Source organism: Procambarus clarkii, chromosome 15 (assembly GCF_040958095.1).
Source record: "Procambarus clarkii isolate CNS0578487 chromosome 15, FALCON_Pclarkii_2.0, whole genome shotgun sequence".
Classification (NCBI taxonomy): domain Eukaryota; kingdom Metazoa; phylum Arthropoda; class Malacostraca; order Decapoda; family Cambaridae; genus Procambarus; species Procambarus clarkii.
Genome location: NC_091164.1, coordinates 7,139,460 through 7,161,367, shown reverse-complemented (window position 1 = coordinate 7,161,367; position 21,908 = coordinate 7,139,460). Strand labels below are relative to the sequence as shown.

The following is a 21,908-nucleotide window of genomic DNA, read 5'->3' as shown; positions in this document are numbered from 1 at the left end:
CAACTTTATCAAGACTAATGGAAACATAATTGCAACCTGGGATACAACTAATTCCCAGGGTGCAAAGGTTGTAGCTACAAAGCCATAGTGCCGGGGGGGGGGGGGGGAGTAATGGGTGAAACCTCTGGATCGGCTTCATTGGAAGCTTCTGGAACCCTAGAGGATTCAGTTGAATTCCCGATGACAATTCTTTTACCATGACGTGGTGTAGTGGTCTTAGGCGATTGCTTGAGAACACCCAAAGTGTTGCTTCGAATCCTCCTCACGGCTCCTACTGATCTTCTTATAGACACATCACGTTAATGGGTCTTCCTTGTGCACAAAACTAATACTGAAGCTAGAGAAATAAGCCGGTGAGTCTGGCATAGTGTTTAAACGTATGAGGAAGCATGGAAGGAAGCTCCCCTTCCTTCTCTGGAAGGAAGGGAAGATGAGACACCAGAGTGGAGAGAAAAAGCCAGAGGAGCTCCTCAAGGGACTCTACCTGGCCCATGCTGTCCCAGGTACGTGTAAGCAAGACACAAGATCTTCGATCGATTCTCCAGTTCGATGTTTGCTGATAATGCCAACCAAAGACAACAATAAGAACATATGGAGACTGTGAATGGTCCATCGACTTGAGAATGGTCCAGGACGGACCGAAACGTCGTCGTCCCTTCACCTTCTAGTGTGTGGTCTGGTCAAACAACTTCAGCCACGTTATTGTGACTCATCGCCTGCATCTAGAGACAGTGAAGATCTAGCAAAAAGACCTAGACACGCTAGAGGAAAAGTCTGAAAATGGCCACTTTACCCTAACCTAACCTAACCTAACCTAACCTAACCTAACCTAACCTAACTTAACAAAAAAATGCAAAGTTTGAAGATAGTAGAAGGAATGAGGAGTGTCGTACAGCTGTACACATTTAAGAGGGCGACAGATCCCTGCATTAGAAATAAGCTCCCTGGACCCTGACATAACCCCGTATCTCATGCTTGAAATAAACATTACCACATAAAGGTCAGCGAGATATGCTATCTGGGTCATGTAACGTTCACCAACACATGGAAAAGTCACTTGCCAACCGAAGTTAAAACCAGTGTCAAGGCCATCTATTGAGTATTTAGCTACGAAGAGAGACTGAAGTAACCAGACTACACTGTATTAGGAACTAGAGGAGACGAAGCATAGAAGAAAATATGATAATGGTGCAAAACAATTTAAGAGGAATAAATAGAGTAGACAAAAACGCAGTGTTCAAAGCTATGACCAGAAGAATGAGTGGACAGAAGCTAAGTACACGGAGACGTCAGTCAGATGTTAGTCAGAGGTCAGTCTAATGTCAGTCAGTTGTCAGTCTCATATCAGTCTCGTGTCAGTTCTGTCAGTCTCATGTCAGTCTCATGTCAGTCTCATGTCAGTCTAATGTCAGTCAGTTGTCAGTCTCATATCAGTCTCATGTCAGTTCTGTCAGTCTCATGTCAGTCTCATGTCAGTCTCATGTCAGTCTCATATCAGTCAGATGTCAGTCTCATGTCAGTCAGATGTTAGTCAGATGTCGGTCTGATGTCAATGATGGAGTGGTCAATGAGTGAAATGAGTTACAAGAAGTGGATAATGTTAACTCGGTTCACAGTTTTAATGTAAATGTTATAAGAGTCAATGCATTTATCTATTAATAATTTCAAAATGAAGATTTGGACCTAAAACGTCTACCCAGCAAGCGCGCAGGAGCACATGTACGCATGCACGCACGCTCGCACAGTATGTGTGTGTGTGTGTGTGTGTGTGTGTGTGTGTGTGTGTGTGTGTGTGTGTGTGTGTGTGTGTGTGTGTGTGTGTGTGTGTGTGTGTGTATGTGTGTGTGAGTGTGTGTGCGTGTGTACTCACCTAATTGTGCTTGCGGGGTTGAGCTCTGGCTCTTTGGTCCCGCCTCTCAACCGTCAATCAACAGGTGTACATGTTCCTGAGCCTATTGGGCTCTATCATATCTACACCTGAAACTATGTATGGAGTCAGCCTTCACCACATCACTTCCTAATGCATTCCATTTGTCAACCACTCTGACACTAAAAAGGTTCTTTCTAATATCTCTGTGGCTCATTTGGGCACTCAGTTTCCACCTGTGACCCCTAGTGCGTGTGCCCCTTGTGTTAAATAACCTGTCTTTATCTACCCTGTCGATTCCCTTGAGAATCTTGAATGTGGTGATCATGTTCCCCCTAACTCTTCTGTCTTCCAACGAAGTGAGGTTAAATTCTCGTAGTCTCTCCTCGTAGCTCATACCTCTCAGCTCGGGTACTAGTCTGGTGGCAAACCTTTGAACCTTTTCCAGTTTAGTCTTATCCTTGACTAGATATGGACTCCATGCTGGAGCCGCATACTCCAGGATTGGTCTGACATATGTGGTATATAATGTTCGGAAAGATTCCTTACACAAGTTTCTAAATGCTGTTTTTATGTTAGCCAACCTGGCATATGCCGCTGATGTTATCCTCTTGATATGAACTTCAGGGGACAGGTCTGGCGTGATATCAACCCCCAGGTCTTTCTCTCTCTCTGACTCCTGAAGTATTTCATCTCCCAAATGATACCTTGTATCTGGTCTCCTGCTTCCTACCCCTATCTTCATTACATTACATTTGCTTGGGTTAAACTCTAACAACCATTTGTTCGACCATTCCTGCACCTTGTCCAGGTATTCTTGAAGCCTCAAGCTGTCCTCCTCTGTCTTAATCCTTCTCATAATTTTGGCGTCGTCAGCAAACATTGAGAGGAATGAGTCTATACCCTCTAGGAGATCATTTACGTATATCAGAAACAGGATAGGTCCAAGTACAGAGCCCTGTGGGACTCCACTGGTGACTTCACGCAATCTGAGGTCTCACCCCTTACTGAAACTCTCTGCTTCCTATTGCTTAGGTACTCCCTTATCCACTGGAGCGCCCTACCAGTTACTCCTGCCTGTTTCTCCAGCTTATGCATCAGCCTTTTATGGGGTACTGTGTCAAAGGCTTTCCGACAGTCCAAAAAAATGCAGTCCGCCCATCCTTCTCTTTCTTGCTTAATCTTTGTCACCTGATCGTAGAATTCTATCAAGCCTGTAAGGCAAGATTTACCCTTCCTGAACCCATGTTGATGGGTTGTCACGAAGTCTCTTCTCTCCAGATGTGATACTTGATTTTTTCTCACGATCTTCTCTATCACCTTGCATGGTATACAAGTTAAGGACACTGGCCTGTAGTTCAGTGCCTCTTGCCTGTCACCCTTTTTGTATATTGGGACTACATTAGCCGTCTTCCATATTTCTGGTAGGTCTCCCGTCTCCAGTGACCTACTACATAGTATGGGGGTGTGTGCAAACCCTTATAGTGTATGTACACTGTGTGTGTGTGTGTGTGTGTGTGTGTGTGTGTGTGTGTGTGTGTGTGTGTGTGTGTGTGTGTGTGTGTGTGTGTGTGTGTGTGTGTGTGTGTGTGTGTGTGTGTGTGTGTGTACTCACCCACCTATTTGTACTCACCTATTTGTACTCACCTATTTGTGTGTGTGTGTGTGTGTGTGTGTGCATGCATATGTGTGCGTCTAAGGGGCCTCGCAGCTGAATAGACAGCGCTCAGTGTTCGTAGTCCTTAGGGCAGATACGGGCGTGCCGGCCAGGGCGGGTCCAGATACGGGCGTGCCGGCCAGGGCGGGTCCAGGTACGGGCGTGCCGGTCAGGGCGGGTCCAGGTACGGGCGTGCCGGCCAGGGCGGGTCCAGGTACGGGCGTGCCGGCCAGGGCGGGTCCAGGTACGGGCGTGCCGGCCAGGGCGGGTCCAGGGCATTACGCAGCGAGCATCATCGTGAGGCGGACTCCGTGTGTAAGCCGGAGAGCCGTCCCTCCAACATCTGAATAAGCTATTAAAGAGAGAGAGGACCGGTAGTGGCTGAGGACTGTTGTTGTTCTGAAATGTATCTCTCTCTCTCTCTCTCTCTCTCTCTCTCTCTCTCTCTCTCTCTCTCTCTCTCTCTCTCTCTCTCTCTCTCTCTCTCTCTCTCTCTCTCCCTCTCTCTCTCCCTCTCTCTCTCTCTCTCTCTCTCTCTCTCTCTCTCTCTCTCTCTCTCTCTCTCTCTCTCTCTCTCTCTCTCTCTCTCTCTCTCTCTCTCTCTCTCTCTCTCTCTCTCTCTCTCTCTCTCTCTCTCTCTCTCTCTCTCTCTCTCTCTCTCTCTCTCTCTCTCTCTCTCTCTCTCTCTCTCTCTCTCTCTCTTTTAAACTAATACTAGGGTTTATAAGGGCTGTCAAATGACGTACCTGGTGAAACTGCAAGCAAAAGCTGTTATCCCACCTCAGCTCATCTGAAGCCGGCTCATATAAACATTCATTTCATGATAATGTACTTTGAAACGATCACACAGAGAACTGTCATAAAGCCTCTATCATAAAAGGAACCTGGAACCATATAAGGAAACCGCAAGCAAGAACTGTAACACTTCCTCAAGTTCAATCCAAGTACAAGTATTTTTATTGAGACAAGAAAACAAATAAATCTTAAAGGGATAGAATAGCATAGGCTATTTCTAACCCCCATCCTTCCTCAGCTAAGTTGAAACCTTCTCCTAGAGGCAGAGGTCTGTTATATTCATCAGTAGGAATAGCCTGTATTCATTAACAACATTAGGTAACACTCATACAAGGAACAGGATGAGCCTGAAGCCAACTGTGTGCCAGAGCCTTCATGTGATCAGTTGACCTGATCTCCCGTGTATCAACCTGTTGAGAGTACAACCAGGGACCACCAGACCTTGGATCCAACCCTTCCAGATGCAAGTTTTCTTCGAGTTTGGGATTCCCATCGGGAGATAACCCACTTTTGAACTTCTTTCATTATTCAAGATTGTCTATAAATGTTTCAGATATGAGCCGAGGGATGCCGTTTAAATCTCCTCCAGGCCTTGTTTATGGCCTCAGCTGCCATCCAGCAGCGATATTCAAACCCAGGCTGATCAATGGGCTTGGTCACATCCCGCCGGTGAGGGATATGCTTATACTGGAGGTCCAGTATACGACAGATATACTGAACAGCGTTCACTTGGCTGTTCACGTCCCCCTGGAGCAAGGTATTCCAATCAGTTGCTTCAAACTCTGAGCGAAGGGCTGACCAGTTCCCTCTGTCAAAAAGCCAGGTTGTTCGAACAGATTCTTCACCTTGATCTGTTTGGATAGCCAGTGTAGTAAAGACAGCCTGGTGGTCTGAAGAACCAACATATTCCAGATATGTTGAAGATATCAACATCTCTCTCTCTCTCTCTTTCTCTCTCTCTCTCTCTCTCTCTCTCTCTCTCTCTCTCTCTCTCTCTCTCTCTCTCTCTCTCTCTCTCTCTCTCTCTCTCTCTCTCTCTCTCTCTCTCTCTCTCTCTCTCTCTCTCTCTCTCTCTCTCTCATCATATATTAGACCAGCCATAATAAGCCTTTTTATAACCTTATATATATATATATATATATATATATATATATATATATATATATATATATATATATATATATATATATATATATGTCGTACCTAGTAGCCAGAACGCACTTCTCAGACTACTATGCAAGGCCCGATTTGCCTAATAAGCCAAGTTTTCATGAATTAATTGTTTTTCGACTACCTAACCTACCTAACCTAACCTAACCTAACTTTTTCCGCTACCTATCCTAACCTAACCTATAAAGATAGGTTAGGTTAGGTTAGGTAGGGTTTGTTAGGTTCGATCATATAACTACGTTAATTTTAACTCCAATAAAAAAAATTGACCTCATACATAATGAAATGGGTAGCTTTATCATTTCATAAGAAAAAAATAAGAGAAAATATATTAATTCACGAAAACTTGGCTTATTAGGCAAATCGGGCCTTGCATAGTAGGCTGAGAAGTGCGTTCTGGCTACTAGGTACGACATATATATATATATATATATATATATATATATATATATATATATATATATATATATATATATATATATATATATATATATATATATATATATATATATTGTGACGATAATCTCTTTCAAGAGAGATTGAGCCTGCTCTTCCCTACATCATTACGTCAAAGTACAAGATACTATATTGATGATACGTCCACCAGTATCGCCAAACGTTTTGCCCAGAAAGCAAATCGTACCCTGCACACCCCAACACCTGGCCACAGCCCGTAACCAGCAAACTGCTCATCTTCTGCCTGCCTGTTGCTGATTGGCTGGTGTCTCGTCGCACCTGCACTCTGCCACCACCACAAGTCGACGTCTGGGCTCCAGCGCGCCAGACTCGTCAGAATATCTTTGTGCTCCATGCAGTTGACATCTCTCGCTAGTAGACTAAGCCTTGGCGTTCGTGTACTAAGGGAGGTGGCAGCTTGAAGCAAGTATTCCAGCACCACTCATATTATTTTATTTTGCTATCACTGTAACTTACTTGTCTTAGCGTAACTTTTCATTTGCCAGTGATTATTCATGTTATTTTGTTTGTTGACTTGTCCTGCATTTTATCGGACTGCCTTTATTCATGTCTTGTTTTCTAGAGTAATTAAAATTTCATTGTTTATATACTTGTGTTTTGTGTGTCTTCCCATTACCTTACCACAGACGAAAGGACAAACTTTTCTCTTTTTTTTTGTGATGTGACGAGGCCCTGCCCCTAGCTTTTGAAACAGCCGAACACCAACGCTTTACCGTCACCATATATATATATATATATATATATATATATATATATATATATATATATATATATATATATATATATATATATATATATATATATATATATATATATATATATATATATATATATATATATATATATATATATATATATATATATATATATATATATATATATATATATATATATATATATATATATATATATATATATATATATATATATATATATATATATATATATATATATATATATATATATATATATATATATATATATATATATATATATATATATATATATATATATATATATTATTAAATATGACCGAAAAAGTAAGATTAATAATTCTAACACGAATTTTCTCAATCTTTCGTACATTTCTTTTCACTGTTGGAGGTAATTCAAAAATCAATTCTCCAAAATTCATTTTTATTTCTAGTCTGACGCGATACTTGAGCGCGTTTCGTAAAACTTATTACATTTTCAAAGACTTTACACATACACAACTGAATAGAACTTACATATCTCCGATTTGTTTATATCTACTTTTGAGTGAGGTGGACGGGGTGAGGTGGTATTTAATAGGGTATTAATTTCATCAACACAAGACAGAACACGAAACAATGGGTATTGAAATGGAAGTGATTGTAGAAAGCCTATTGGTCCATATTTCTTGATATTTCTATATTGGAGCGGAGTCTTGAGGTGGGTAGAATATAGTTGTACATTAATTGGCTGTTGATTGCTGGTGTTGACTTCTTAATGTGCAGGGCCTCGCAAACGTCAAGCCGTCTGCTATCGCTGTATCTATCGATGATTTCTGTGTTGTTTACTAGGATTTCTCTGGCGATGGTTTGGTTGTGGGAAGAGATTATATGTTCCTTAATGGAGCCCTGTTGCTTATGCATCGTTAAACGCCTAGAAAGAGATGTTGTTGTCTTGCCTATATACTGGGTTTTTTGGAGCTTACAGTCCCCAAGTGGGCATTTGAAGGCATAGACGACGTTGGTCTCTTTTAAAGCGTTCTGCTTTGTGTCTGGAGAGTTTCTCATGAGTAGGCTGGCCGTTTTTCTGGTTTTATAGTAAATCGTCAGTTGTATCCTCTGATTTTTGTCTGTAGGGATAACGTTTCTATTAACACTATCCTTCAGGACCCGTTCCTCCGTTTTATGAGCTGTGGAAAAGAAGTTCCTGTAAAATAGTCTAATAGGGGGTAAAGGTGTTGTGTTAGTTGTCTCTTCAGAGGTTGCATGGCGTTTCACTTTCCTTCTTATGATGTCTTCGACGAAACCATTGGAGAAGCCGTTGTTGACTAGGACCTGCCTTACCCTACAGAGTTCTTCGTCGACTTGCTTCCATTCTGAGCTGTGGCTGAGAGCACGGTCGACATATGCGTTAACAACACTCCTCTTGTACCTGTCTGGGCAGTCGCTGTTGGCATTTAGGCACATTCCTATGATCGTTTCCTTAGTGTAGACTGCAGTGTGGAAACCTCCGCTCTTTTCCATGACTGTTACATCTAGAAGTAACAGTCATGGAAAAGAGCGGAGGTAATCTTCTTGAAGTAAGAAGATTACAAATTCTTGAGGCAATTCACATAAGAATAGAGCGACCTACCATGAACACCCAAATCACGGAACTATTTACTCTACCCACCATGAGAGTAAGGACAAGACAAGAACATATCGATGCCAACACAGAAGACAATGTCCAACATAATAGGCCAATTACACTGGATTAATCTTTGTGTTTAGATAGGAGCTGCCTCGTATGGGCCAATAAGCCTTCTGCAGTTACCCCTATGTTTCACCTCACATTTATCCCTTATGTATCCCCCCATGTTTTCACCTTTATTGTATTATCACCTTACCCAGTGCGGGTATAAAATCAACTAGTATTGTAAGATCTGTTCACTTGAGAATGAACCATGGAGGTTCGAAACGTTGTGCAAATTATTCAAATAAGTGTAATACACTCTATAGTAAATCACTTCTGTTCTTCACCTTAAAAGTACGAAAATGAGTTTTGGAGAACTCCTATTTCAATTAAGCCCTGATGCTAAGAAAATAGTTAGAGGGATAGAAGCCCTAAACCAGAAATAATAAATACAGAATATGCGGTCATATTCAATGAAACATGTTTGAAAGAAAACCTGCTGCCAATATACACCAATATATATATATATATATATATATATATATATATATATATATATATATATATATATATATATATATATATATATATATATATATATATATATATATATATATATATATATATATATATATTGCATCTATCTCTCATTCCACTTACTCTTCTTTCTATCCATCCACCCACCTATTTATCTATCGATATATCGATCCATCTAGCTATCCCTATATATATCCACTACTCTATCAATCTGTCTCTCAATCCACCTACTCATCTTTCTATCTATCCATATACCTACTAATCGGTCTATCCATCAATCCATCTATCTATCAATCTACATATCCAGCTATCTGTCACGCTACCTATCCATTTATTCTTTCATCTATTTATGTATCCATCCATCTATCCTTCAATCTATACATCTATCCATCCACCTATTCATCTTTCTATCCATATATCTATCCATTCATCTACCCCATTCACGAGTCTGTCCATGTGTCTATCCATCTGTCAATGCATCCATCTTTCAATCTATCCATCTTCTCATCCATTTATATATATATATATATATATATATATATATATATATATATATATATATATATATATATATATATGTCGTACCTAGTAGCCAGAACTCACTTCTCAGCCTACTATGCATGGCCCGATTTGCCTAATAAGCCTAGTTTTCATGAATTAATGTTTTTTCGACAACCTAACCTACCTAACCTAACCTAACCTAACGTTTTCGGCTACCTAACCTAACCTAACCTATAAAGATGGGTTAGGTTAGGTTAGGTAGGGTTGGTTAGGTTTGGTCATATATCTACGTTAATTTTAACTTCAATAAAAAAAAATTGACCTCATACATAATGAAATGGGTAGCTTTATCATTTCATAAGAAAAAAAATAGAAAAAATATATTAATTCAGGAAAACTTGGCTTATTAGGCAAATCGGGCCTTGAATAGTAGGCCAAAAAGGGAGTTCTGGCTACTAGGTACGACATATATATATATATATATATATATATATATATATATATATATATATATATATATATATATATATATATATATATATATATATGTATGTATATACCTATACCCGTCTATCCATTTATCTATCCATTTACCTATCCATTTATCAATTCATCCACATATCTACTGTCTCTCTGTCAATCTCTGCCTGTCTGTCAATATCAAATTATTGCCAACAGCAGGATATTTCTGTTAATTTTCCCGAGATCAGAGAATAATGGTGTCTATTACTAATAGGAAAACAAAGTGGTTTGAAACGTTTGTTTTGAAAAGGTTCAGGTGTGTAGCTGTCCGGCAGAGCCAAACATCGTCGTGGGGGTCTGAATGTGGCCCTGACACGCTGTTCTCTGTTGAATTGTGGCAACTCCGACCAGCCTATGTTCATCCCATACCCCAGACCATTCCTTATTATTATTATTAACATCTTTATTGACAAAATTAATTACAATTTTGCCTAATCTGAGGATTTTGATTCCTCAGTCTTATTAAAATGAGGATAATGCTGGTATTCACTGTCACGCAGGACAGAGGGTCATACATAAGACAATAGGTCTAAACTGTAGGCTGAAGCACATATATATATCATGGTTACTATCAATGTTTTAATGTATGGATATGTGAAAACAACTTTCTATTGTGCACTGCCACACAAGGGCAGGGATGGGTTCATAAGTGATGCAGCTTAGAAGTAATATAAATAAAAATTGTTCTTCATTCTTTAAAATGGACAAGCAAATTTTGGATAAATTGTTAGGATGTCGTCCAGAACACCTGAGACCATTCCTTCCGCCAATTTGGGAGAGGCTAACCCCAACCCTGTTTCCTCCAACTTCGAACAGACATGCAAACAAACAGAGAGAGATTCTGTTTTAATTGAATAGGTTTTGTTCCTCCTTTCATTTCCTAATTCTTCCCTTCAAAAGAGTAAACAGTAAAAATCGAGGTGTTAAATATAATTTCCTCAGTACTGCCTGCTTTCAAGTGTCTTCCTCTGTTTCTCATTCTGTTCGTCTCTCCCATTCCTCAGCTTCATCTTTATCTTACTTCTTCTCAGCTTCTCCTTTTGTTAACTTCCTTCTAATCTTTGATTTATCCATATATTTCCTGGTACTCGGCTCTGCCTACCTCTCCTTGCTCTTCCTTCTCCTCCTCCTCCTCCTTCTACTACTATTTGACTTCACTCCTTCATTTCATCTGCATTCTTCTTCTTCTCCTAGTTTCCTTTTTCATCCCATTAGTCCCCACTTTTCTTAACCCAATTCCTCTTCCTAGACCCAACCATTGATTTTCACTCGGAGTCTGACTCGCGATACATCACCTACAGTAACCCCATTTTCCCCGTGGCTGCAACTCGATTACTTGGATTAGGTGAAATTAAGTTGGCCGCCGCGTGCTCCGCCTTCTCGATGGCTGCAGTTACGTAAACCAGCAGAAATACTCGGCTTCCAGCAGACTTTTGGTCGGGAAGGGTTTCTTGCACTTGTGTTGATATTACATATACCAGAATTGATTATCCACGTGTTAATATATATAATTCCCGATTATCCACGTGTTAATATATATAATTCCCGATTATCCACGTGTTAATATATATAATTCCCGATTATCCACGTGTTAATATATATAATTCCCGATTATCCACGTGTTAATATATATAATTCCCAATGGAAATGTTTTATCTAACCTATCATGGGTCATACCTATCCTAAGATAATCTTACCCCGGGCCATACCTAACCTAATGTAACCTATCCTGCCCTAAACGAACCTAATCTAACCTAACCTAATAACCTAACCTAACCTAACCTGCTCTAGCCTAACTTAACCTAACTTAGCCTAATCTAATCTAACCAAACCTGGGTCATACCTAACCTAACCTGCTCTAGCCTAACTTATCCTAACGTAGCCTAATCTAATGTAACCAAACCTGGGTCATACCTAACCTAACCTAATCAAGCCAAATGTAACCAAACATAACCTAATCTGGGCGTAACATAATATAATCTAACCTGAGTATAACCTAACACAATCTAATCAAACCTAATCTGGGCACAACCTTACCTAGCCTAATGAAAGCTAACCATTCTTAACCTAATTTGGGACTACCCTAACCTAACCTAATCTAACCTGGGCTTACCCTAACCTAACCTAATCTAATCTGGGCCTAACCTAACCCTTACCTGGGTAAACGTAACATAATTTAACCTAACCTAACCTAACCTAGGCCTAATCTATACTAACCTAGTCTTACCTAACCAAGCCTGACCTAACCTAACCTAGGCCTAATCTATACTAACCTACTCTTACCTAACCAAGCCTAACCTAACCTAACCTAACCTTTCCTAACCTTACCCACCTAACATGGGTATAACTTAGCCTAACCTAACACTACCCTAACCTAACCTTACTCACCTAACATGGGTATAACCTAGCCTAACGTAACCTAACCATTCCTAACCTTACTCACCTAACACGGTTATAACCAAGCCTAACCTAACCCTACCCTAACCTAACCCTACCCTAACCCTACCCTAACCTAACCCTACCCTAACCAAACTAAACCGAACATTCCCTAACCTTGTTACATGTGCTAAAACAAACTAGACACCTGTCGACATAATGTCCAGCCTCTTTATAGTCATCTTAAGTCAAAAGAAGTTAAACGGACCCTGAAGGAGGTACAATCCTCGCCCGGGTCGTACACGGTAGGGGTGAGAATCGTACAGATCCTTGTAATGATTATACAATGTGCACTTGACCGTGCACTATGATTAATCTCTATGCACGTGCATCATGTTCCAGCAGTACTGCTACACATTAGGTTTGTTTGTGATGGAACTTCTAATTAATAGCTCTTTCTGGGAGTGGGGGGAGGCTAAGCCTAGCTATCCTAAATAGTTAATTATGTTTTACTAATTATTTCAGTTTATAAGGAGGTTTGTGAATTGGCCGATGAGTTGTTATTACAAATTGTTACTATAACTCAACAAATGAGTAATTGTTATTACTCATTTGTTGCTAATTGCTTAGTAACAAATGTTAATATGAGTGACCATAAGGGGTGTTGCCGCTGTTTCATCTCAACTTCTGTGACATCTGACGATAGATTATCTACATGAATTGCAACCACTTTCCTTGAGAATGCGTCTGTAACCCAGGAAACACAGACCGAAACTGTCTCTATGTTCCGCTTGTTACAACTTGTAATAAAGTTGTTACATCTTGGCTTAACGTGTTTATGACGTATTAGAACGTTGTTACAACTTGCTATATTGGTTGTTATAACTGGTTAGGAGGTGTTAAAACTTGTTCGAACGTTGTACCAACGTCGTAGTTTCGGATGAACTGCTGAACGGTGAGCAAATATCTTCCAAACTTTCCAACTGGATTCTTATTCTTAAGCAAAGAAATTAACGGTTGGTGATCTGTAAGGACATGAACAAGGTAGTTAGGAATTATATCTCTAAAATGCTTAAGTGGCCTTTCAATGGCTATCGCTTGACATTCTGTAGCACTGTAATTTTTATCTTCCTCTGATAACTTACGGCGAGCATACGCTAGTGCATGATCTCTACCCGTCTGTTGGTGTGAAGTGATACAGCACCCAACCATACATCACTTGCATGTGTGTGACAATGGTATGATAGACAGAATACTTAGGAGCTACAAGCACTCTGCTCCAAGAGTGTAATACTTAAATGGTGTGTTACTATTTTAGTCTGCAATGTAAAATGTGATTCTTGTACTGTAATTTGCGGATTTGTACTTACTGGATTTGTGCGCTCGTTGAGGGACTTGAAGTAGACGAGGGTAGAAATAGTTTAAGTTACACTATTCTTTTGAGATGTATTTTATGGTGTCAGTAAACGTACTTGAACTTGAACTTTGCCTCAATAACTAACGATGAAGGTCTAAGAACACTCTAGGTACCTAAGAACACGGGGAAGAGATCAGTGCTGCTTTGAGGTTAATGAAAGACTGTTCTTAAGCTTCCTCCCTCAAAGAGGTAGTCGTTTCTCTGTAGTTGGAACATCTGAGCTGCTATCAAAGGCAACCTTTAATAAATGAGCCACATAATCCTGCCAGACCTGTGTAAGGTCTCTCTGCTCCTAATTTACGGGGCGCTGGTAGGTCGTGGGGCAGCAGAAATCTTTCATTCAGAAAAGGGGGGCACCTGAAGGGGTTACTACAGGTCCGAAGAAGTTAATAATTTTCTTTAGGAATGTGCACATTGAGAATTTTATCTAAAAATTTGCTTCAGTTTGTTTTGCTAGTACTCGTTCTGGATTCTGAATATGGCTCTGAATGTTTAGTTAGCATTATTATTTAGTTATCGAGGTACACTATAAGAGTGCCACCTATCAACCTGCGAAAGAGGTTTACCATAAGCTTTCAAAGTGATAATGGGCCGCTTTGCAAGCCCTTGAAATGATAATGATCAACTGGAGTACTAAAAGCTGCCAACTATTTACTTTCCTCATAAAGTGAAATTTGCCAGAATTCTGGCATCAAATCTATAGGAGAGCCGGTTTATAGGAGAGCCGGTCTATAGAAGAGCCGGTCTATAGGAGAGCCGGTCTATAGGAGAGCCGGTCTATAGAAGAGCCGGTTTATAGGAGAGCCGGTCTATAGAAGAGCCGGTCTATAGAAGAGCCGGTCTATAGGAGAGCCGGTCTATAGAAGAGCCGGTCTATAGAAGAGCCGGTCTATAGGAGAGCCGGTCTATAGGAGAGCCGGTCTATAGGAGAGCCGGTCTATAGAAGAGCCGGTCTATAGGAGAGCCGGTCTATAGAAGAGCCGGTCTATAGGAGAGCCGGTCTATAGAAGAGCCGGTCTATAGAAGAGCCGGTCTATAGAAGAGCCGCTCTATAGGAGAGCCGGTCTATAGGGGAGCCGGTCTATAGGAGAGCCGGTCTATAGGAGAGCCGGTCTATAGAAGAGCCGGTCTATAGGAGAGGCGGTCTATAGGAGAGCCGGTCTATAGGAGAGCCGGTCTATAGGAGAGCCGGTCTATAGAAGAGCCGGTCTATAGGAGAGCCGGTCTATAGAAGAGCCGGTCTATAGGAGAGCCGGTCTATAGGAGAGCCGGTCTATAGAAGAGCCGGTCTATAGGAGAGCCGGTCTATAGGAGAGCCGGTCTATAGAAGAGCCGGTCTATAGGAGAGCCGGTCTATAGAAGAGCCGGTCTATAGGAGAGCCGGTCTATAGGAGAGCCGGTCTATAGGAGAGCCGGTCTATAGGAGAGCCGGTCTATAGGAGAGCCGGTCTATAGAAGAGCCGGTCTATAGGAGAGCCGGTCTATAGGAGAGCCGGTCTATAGGAGAGCCGGTCTATAGAAGAGCCGGTCTATAGGAGAGCCGGTCTATAGGAGAGCCGGTCTATAGGAGAGCCGGTCGGCCGAGCAGAGAACACGCTATACTTGTGATCCTGTGGTCCCGGGTTTGATCCCGGGCGCCGGAGAAAACAATGGGCAGAGTTTCTTTCACCCTATGCCCCTGTTACCTAGCAGTAAAATAGGTACCTGGGTGTTATTCAGCTGTCACGGGCTGCTTCCTGGGGGTGGAGGCCTGGTCGAGGACCGGGCCGCGGGGACATTAATGCCCCGAAATTATCTCAAGATAACCTCAAGATATAGTTGAAAACACCTTGAATCGTCCTATACTTCGTAGTAAATCATATAGGAATGGAAATGGAGAAGGATCAGGTACAGTAACGCTATTAAACTTCCCATAATCTTGGTATTAAACTTCCATAATCTTGGGATTAAACTTCCATAATCTTGGGATTAAACTTCCCATAATCTTGGGATTAAACTTCCCATAATCTTGGGATTAAACTTCCCATAATCTTGGGATTAAACTTCCCATAATCTTGGGATTAAACTTCCCATAATCTTGGGATTAAACTTCCCATAATCTTGGGATTAAACTTCCCATAATCTTGGGATTAAACTTCCCATAATCTTGGGATTAAACTTCCCATAATCTTGGGATTAAACTTCCCATAATCTTTGGATTAAACTTCCCATAATCTTGGTATTAAACTTCCCATAATCTTGGGATTAAACTTCCCATAATCTTGGGATTAAACTTCCCATAATCTTGGGATTAAACTTCCCATAATCTTGGGATTAAACTTCCCATAATCTTGGGATTAAACTTCCCATAATCTTGGGATTAAACTTCCCATAATCTTGGGATTAAACTTCCCATAATCTTTGGATTAAACTTCCCATAATCTTTGGATTAAACTTCCCATAATCTTGGTATTAATCTTCCCATAATCTTGGGATTAAACTTCCCATAATCTTGGGATTAAACTTCCCATAATCTTGGGATTAAACTTCCCATAATCTTGGGATTAAACTTCCCATAATCTTGGGATTAAACTTCCCATAATCTTGGGATTAAACTTCCCATAATCTTGGGATTAAACTTCCCATAATCTTGGGATTAAACTTCCCATAATCTTGGGATTAAACTTCCCATAATCTTGGGATTAAACTTCCCATATGATGTTTAACAGTGATAAATTCCAGGTACTCAGGTACGGTAAAAGTGAGAAACTTAAACATAATACAGGGTACAAAACAATCAAATGTGCCCATAGTAGGAAAGCAACATGTAAAGGATTTCGGGAATAACGATGTCTGACGACCTAACGTTTAGGGAGCATAACCAAGCAAATATTGCGTCAGCCAGAAAAAGTGATAGGATGGATTACGAGAACTTTTCAAATCCAGGGATCCCATCATAATGGTTGTACTATACAAATCACTTGTGTTGTCCCGTCTTGAGAACTGCTCAGTACTCACTTCCCCTTCAGAGCAGGAGAGATTGCTGAAATGGAGGAATACAGAGAACATATTCGGAATACATAGACGCGATAAAGCACCTAAATTATTGGGATCGTCTCAAAGCTCTCCAAATGTACTCACTAGAAAGAAGACGAGAGAGATACCAAATAATATACACATGGAAAATACTGGAGGGCCAATGTCCCAAATCTACACAGTAAAATAACAACATTCTGGAGTGAACGATATGGAAGAAAATGCAGAATAGAAATAGTGAAGAGCAGAGGTGCCATAGGCACAATCAGAGAACACTGTATAAACATCAGAGGTCCGCGGTTGTTCAACATCCTCCCAACAACTATAAGAAATATTGCCGGAACAACAGTGGACATCTTCAAGAGAAAACTAGATAGTTATATTCAATAAGTGCCGGACCAACCGGGCTGTGGTGGATATGTGGGCCTGCGGGGCGTTCCAAGCAACAGTCCTGGTAGGACCAATCTCTCACAAGTCAAGCCTGGCTTCGGGCCGGGCTTGGGGAGAAGAACTCCCAGAACCCCATCAACCAGGTATCAAGCAGGTATATAATCAGAAAGCTGTACCACGGAGTCTGGGAAGTGGATGGGATTGAGGTGTGGAGCCAGCACCTGTGGTTGTCCTCCTGCTCTCTCCTGGTGAGTACACACACCCTGGTGAGTACACACACCCTGGTGAGTACACACACCCTGGTGAGTACACACACACACTGGTGAGTACACACACCCTGGTGAGTACACACACCCTGGTGAGTACACACACCCTGGTGAGTACACACACCCTGGTGAGTACACACACCCTGGTGAGTACACACACACACTGCATGCTCCCTGTATGCATCCACCGCTCCCAATAGTTATGGGGCGAGATCTACAGTGTTGGTGTCTGCCTGAAGATGTATGTTGGTTGCACTAGCGATTGTAACATACAACATAATGGTACCTCCCTCAACTACATACCAGGAAGACTCTTCACAAGAACCGTTCCCCTGACATGTATTACTATCTGCTATGCCCTGATGTCCCTGTTACCTAACAGTAAATAGGTACCTGGGAGTTAGTCAGTTTTCACGGGCTACTTCCTGGGGGTGGAGGCCTGGTCGAGGACCAGTGGTAGGTAGTCCCCCGCGGACACTACCAGGTCTGGTAGTGTCCCCCGCGGCCTGGTCGAGGACCGAGCAGCGGGGACACTAAGCCCCGAAATCATCTCAAGAAGATGCCATCCGATAATTCGGAAACTTCCAGAATGTTAATTCTCGAGACAGATGGAAGGTAGAACTCTATGTCCTGCGTCATAGAACTACTGAACTGCGAGATGGGTGCTGGCAGGCGAGCGCCACAGCGAGAATACATTCTGGTATCCGCTTGCAGATAATCTCTTTATCCTGCATGGGAGGATAGGGATTATCCTCACAGCACAACTGCGTCGCTTCAAGCCCAGCTCCTATCTTCTTGGGTAGGCTGCTATGACTTGTACCAGGCAGTCCAATGCAGTAACGTCTGCTATTAACAAAACGGGTACAGTCTTCAAGATTAATGAACTCACGACCCGTCCGATAAGTGCTACATAGTGAGGACGGACAGGTGAGGACGGACAGGTGAGGACACAATCGTAGCTCACTCACCATAATATTACTATAAACCCTCCACAGTCACCATTCAATCACCATAGAGTCACTGTAGCATTCCCCAGATAATCATCAGACATTCACTTCAAAGTCACTACCCAGTCACCACATAATCACCACAGATTCACCATGCATTCACCACACACGCATCATAAAATCATCACACAAATCCATATAAAGTCACAAATGCACACATAGTCACCATACCATCGCAACCCAGTAACCACAGCACTACACAATCAACACACAATCACTATACAGTAACCACAATCCACAACCACTACACAGTGACTAGGTGGCGACAAGCACAACAAAGGCACTACACACAGCGCACAAACACTACACAGTACACAGTATTGCGGTTACCGCCTCCTAACGCCCCCTCTTTCGCCTAACAAGAGTCATATTACACCTATGTAACCTGCACCTACCTAAGACGGCCCTCAGGGTCCTTTTTCCCGTAGTTCACATTTGTTTTACCTTTGGAGGCAGGAAACCCGAGTTTTGAATGTATCTGGTTTTAGGTTTAGGCGCGGGCAGGTCGCAGCGTGGTCGGGCGCACTGTGTGGCGGTCACAACACTACTGAATAGAGAATTCGCGCCAAAATTTTAAGCGGTGCGACGACATTGGATTCCCCGGATGTAGAGGACTCAGCTGATTGGTTGCATGAAAGGGAGATTAGGCGATGGATCGATGGAGGGCTCAGTGTGTCATGGGCAGGCGGGAGGGCACTATACCACATGGCTTCAGAGAGGGAAGATCGTGATTTACAAACGTGATCGTAGAGTATCCACAAGTAAGATAAGAGAAGGAAGGACGGGTAGGACGCATATCATCCTAGACTGATATAAAACTTTTGATACAGTTCCTCACAATAGACTAATGCTCACGATAACGAAATAAGTGGGGACAACCGGAAAATTATTGGACTGGGTATGGTAGTATCTGTCGGAGAGGAAACAAATGGTCATATTCAGGGAAGATATGTCAGCAGTGGAAAGTGGTGTTCCACGAGGCTCTGTCTGAGGACCATTGTTCTTTCTAATTGATGTTAATGGCCTCACAGAGGGAGAGAGCTCGTGCATGTCAATGTTTGCAGATGATGCAGTGTTAATGAGGAGAGTAAGAACCAAATAAGACTCTACGGTACTGAAAGAAGACCTTGACAAACATCAGGAGAAGAAAGGTAAATGGCTGCTGGATTTCAATCCAAATAAGTGTAAGATAAGGAAAACGGGCAAGTGAGGCAGTTACAAGAAACAATAAGAGTAAACGAACATGAGGGAGTAGACACAGTCTCGACACTAACGCCAGAAGCTCATGTGAACACGATAACATCAGCAGCGTGTGGGAAGTTAGCAAACATATAAGAATATCGTTTAAGAATCTAAACACGGAGGATGTCAAGTCCACACCCTACCTACGTGAGAGCATTACTTGAGTATGCAGCTCCAGCAGAGAACCCACACCTTGAGAAGCATAAAAAGAGAAACTGGAGAAAGTTCAGAGGATTGCAACTAGATTGAATATAGAAAGGGCTCAGCTATGAGAGCAAGTTGAGCGCACTCACCTTCACAACGTTAGAGACAAGGGAGGGGATATGATCACGACATACAAGTTCCTGAGGGGGAATATACAAATTGGACAAACGAAGCAAATTTAAATTAAAATGATGTAGGATAAAGAGACATCAGAGGAAGCTGAACACGCAGTTGAGTTGCAGAGATATAAGAAAGTTGTTCCCTGTGGAAAAGACGGTAGAGCGATGGTCTCGCGTCATGCAAGTCGGAGTTCAATCCCCGACCGTCCAAGTGGTTGCACACTATTCCTTTCCCCCGTCCCATCCCACATCTTTATCCTGACTCCTTCTCAGTGATGTGTAGTCGTACGGGCTTAGTGCTTTCTCCTGATAATTACCTTACCTTACCTAATTTCTCGGTAGTTACTAAGAGGTTAGCACAGTCATTAGACTGTCACCCCATAGTTCATTCAGTCACCACACAGTCACCACACAGTCACCACACAGTCACCACACAGTCACCCCACAGTCACAACACAGTCACCACAGTCACCACACAGTCACCACACAGTCACCACACAGTCACCACAGTCACAACACAGTCACCCCACAGTCACCACACAGTCACAACACAGTCACCCCACAGTCACCACACAGTCACCACACAGTCACCACACAGTCACAACACAGTCACCCCACAGTCACCACACAGTCACCACAGTCACCACAGTCACCACACAGTCACCACACAGTCACCACACAGTCACCACACAGTCACCACACAGTCACCACAGTCACCACAGTCACCACAGTCACCACACAGTCACCACACAGTCACCCCACAGTCACCACACAGTCACCACACAATCACCACACAGTCACCACAGTCACCACACAGTCACCCCACAGTCACCACACAGTCACCACACAGTCACTACACAGTCACCACACAGTCACCACACAGTCACCACACAGTCACCACACAGTCACAACACAGTCACCACACAGTCACCACACAGTCACCTCACAGTCACCACACAGTCACCACACAGTCACCACACAGTCACCCCACAGTCACCACACAGTCACCACACAGTCACCACACAGTCACCACAGTCACCACACAGTCACCCCACAGTCACCACACAGTCACCACACAGTCACTACACAGTCACCACACAGTCACCACACAGTCACCACACAGTCACCACACAGTCACCCCACAGTCACCACACAGTCACCACACAGTCACCACACAGTCACCACACAGTCACCCCACAGTCACCACACAGTCACCACACAGTCACCACACAGTCACCACAGTCACCCCACAGTCACCACACAGTCACCACAGTCACCACACAGTCACCACACAGTCACCACAGTCACCACACAGTCACCACACAGTCACCACACAGTCACCACACAGTCACCACACAGTCACCACACAGTCACCCCACAGTCACCACACAGTCACCACAGTCACCACACAGTCACCACACAGTCACCACACAGTCACCACACAGTCACCACAGTCACCACACAGTCACCCCACAGTCACCACACAGTCACCACACAGTCACTACACAGTCACCACACAGTCACCACACAGTCACCACACAGTCACCACACAGTCACCACACAGTCACCCCACAGTCACCACACAGTCACCACACAGTCACCACACAGTCACCACACAGTCACCCCACAGTCACCACACAGTCACCACACAGTCACCACACAGTCACCACAGTCACCCCACAGTCACCACACAGTCACCACAGTCACCACACAGTCACCACACAGTCACCACAGTCACCACACAGTCACCACACAGTCACCACACAGTCACCACACAGTCACCCCACAGTCACCACACAGTCACCACAGTCACCACACAGTCACCACACAGTCACCACACAGTCACCACACAGTCACCACACAGTCACCACAGTCACCCCACAGTCACCACACAGTCACCACACAGTCACCACACAGTCACCACAGTCACCCCACAGTCACCACACAGTCACCACACAGTCACCACAGTCACCACACAGTCA

General features: G+C 42.7%; 1 protein-coding gene across 1 annotated transcript in view; it reads left to right on the top strand.

Annotated features, from left to right (window-relative positions):
• Positions 1-430: 430 nt before the first annotated feature.
• Positions 431-21,908, top strand: part of LOC138364860 (uncharacterized) — a 38,189-nt gene continuing 16,711 nt past the window's right edge. The window contains exons 1-3 of the mRNA XM_069324842.1: positions 431-503; positions 4,873-5,076; positions 11,140-11,287. Coding sequence (XP_069180943.1) covers positions 431-503; positions 4,873-5,076; positions 11,140-11,287 — 425 coding nt within the window. The remainder of the gene's footprint in view (positions 504-4,872; positions 5,077-11,139; positions 11,288-21,908) is intronic.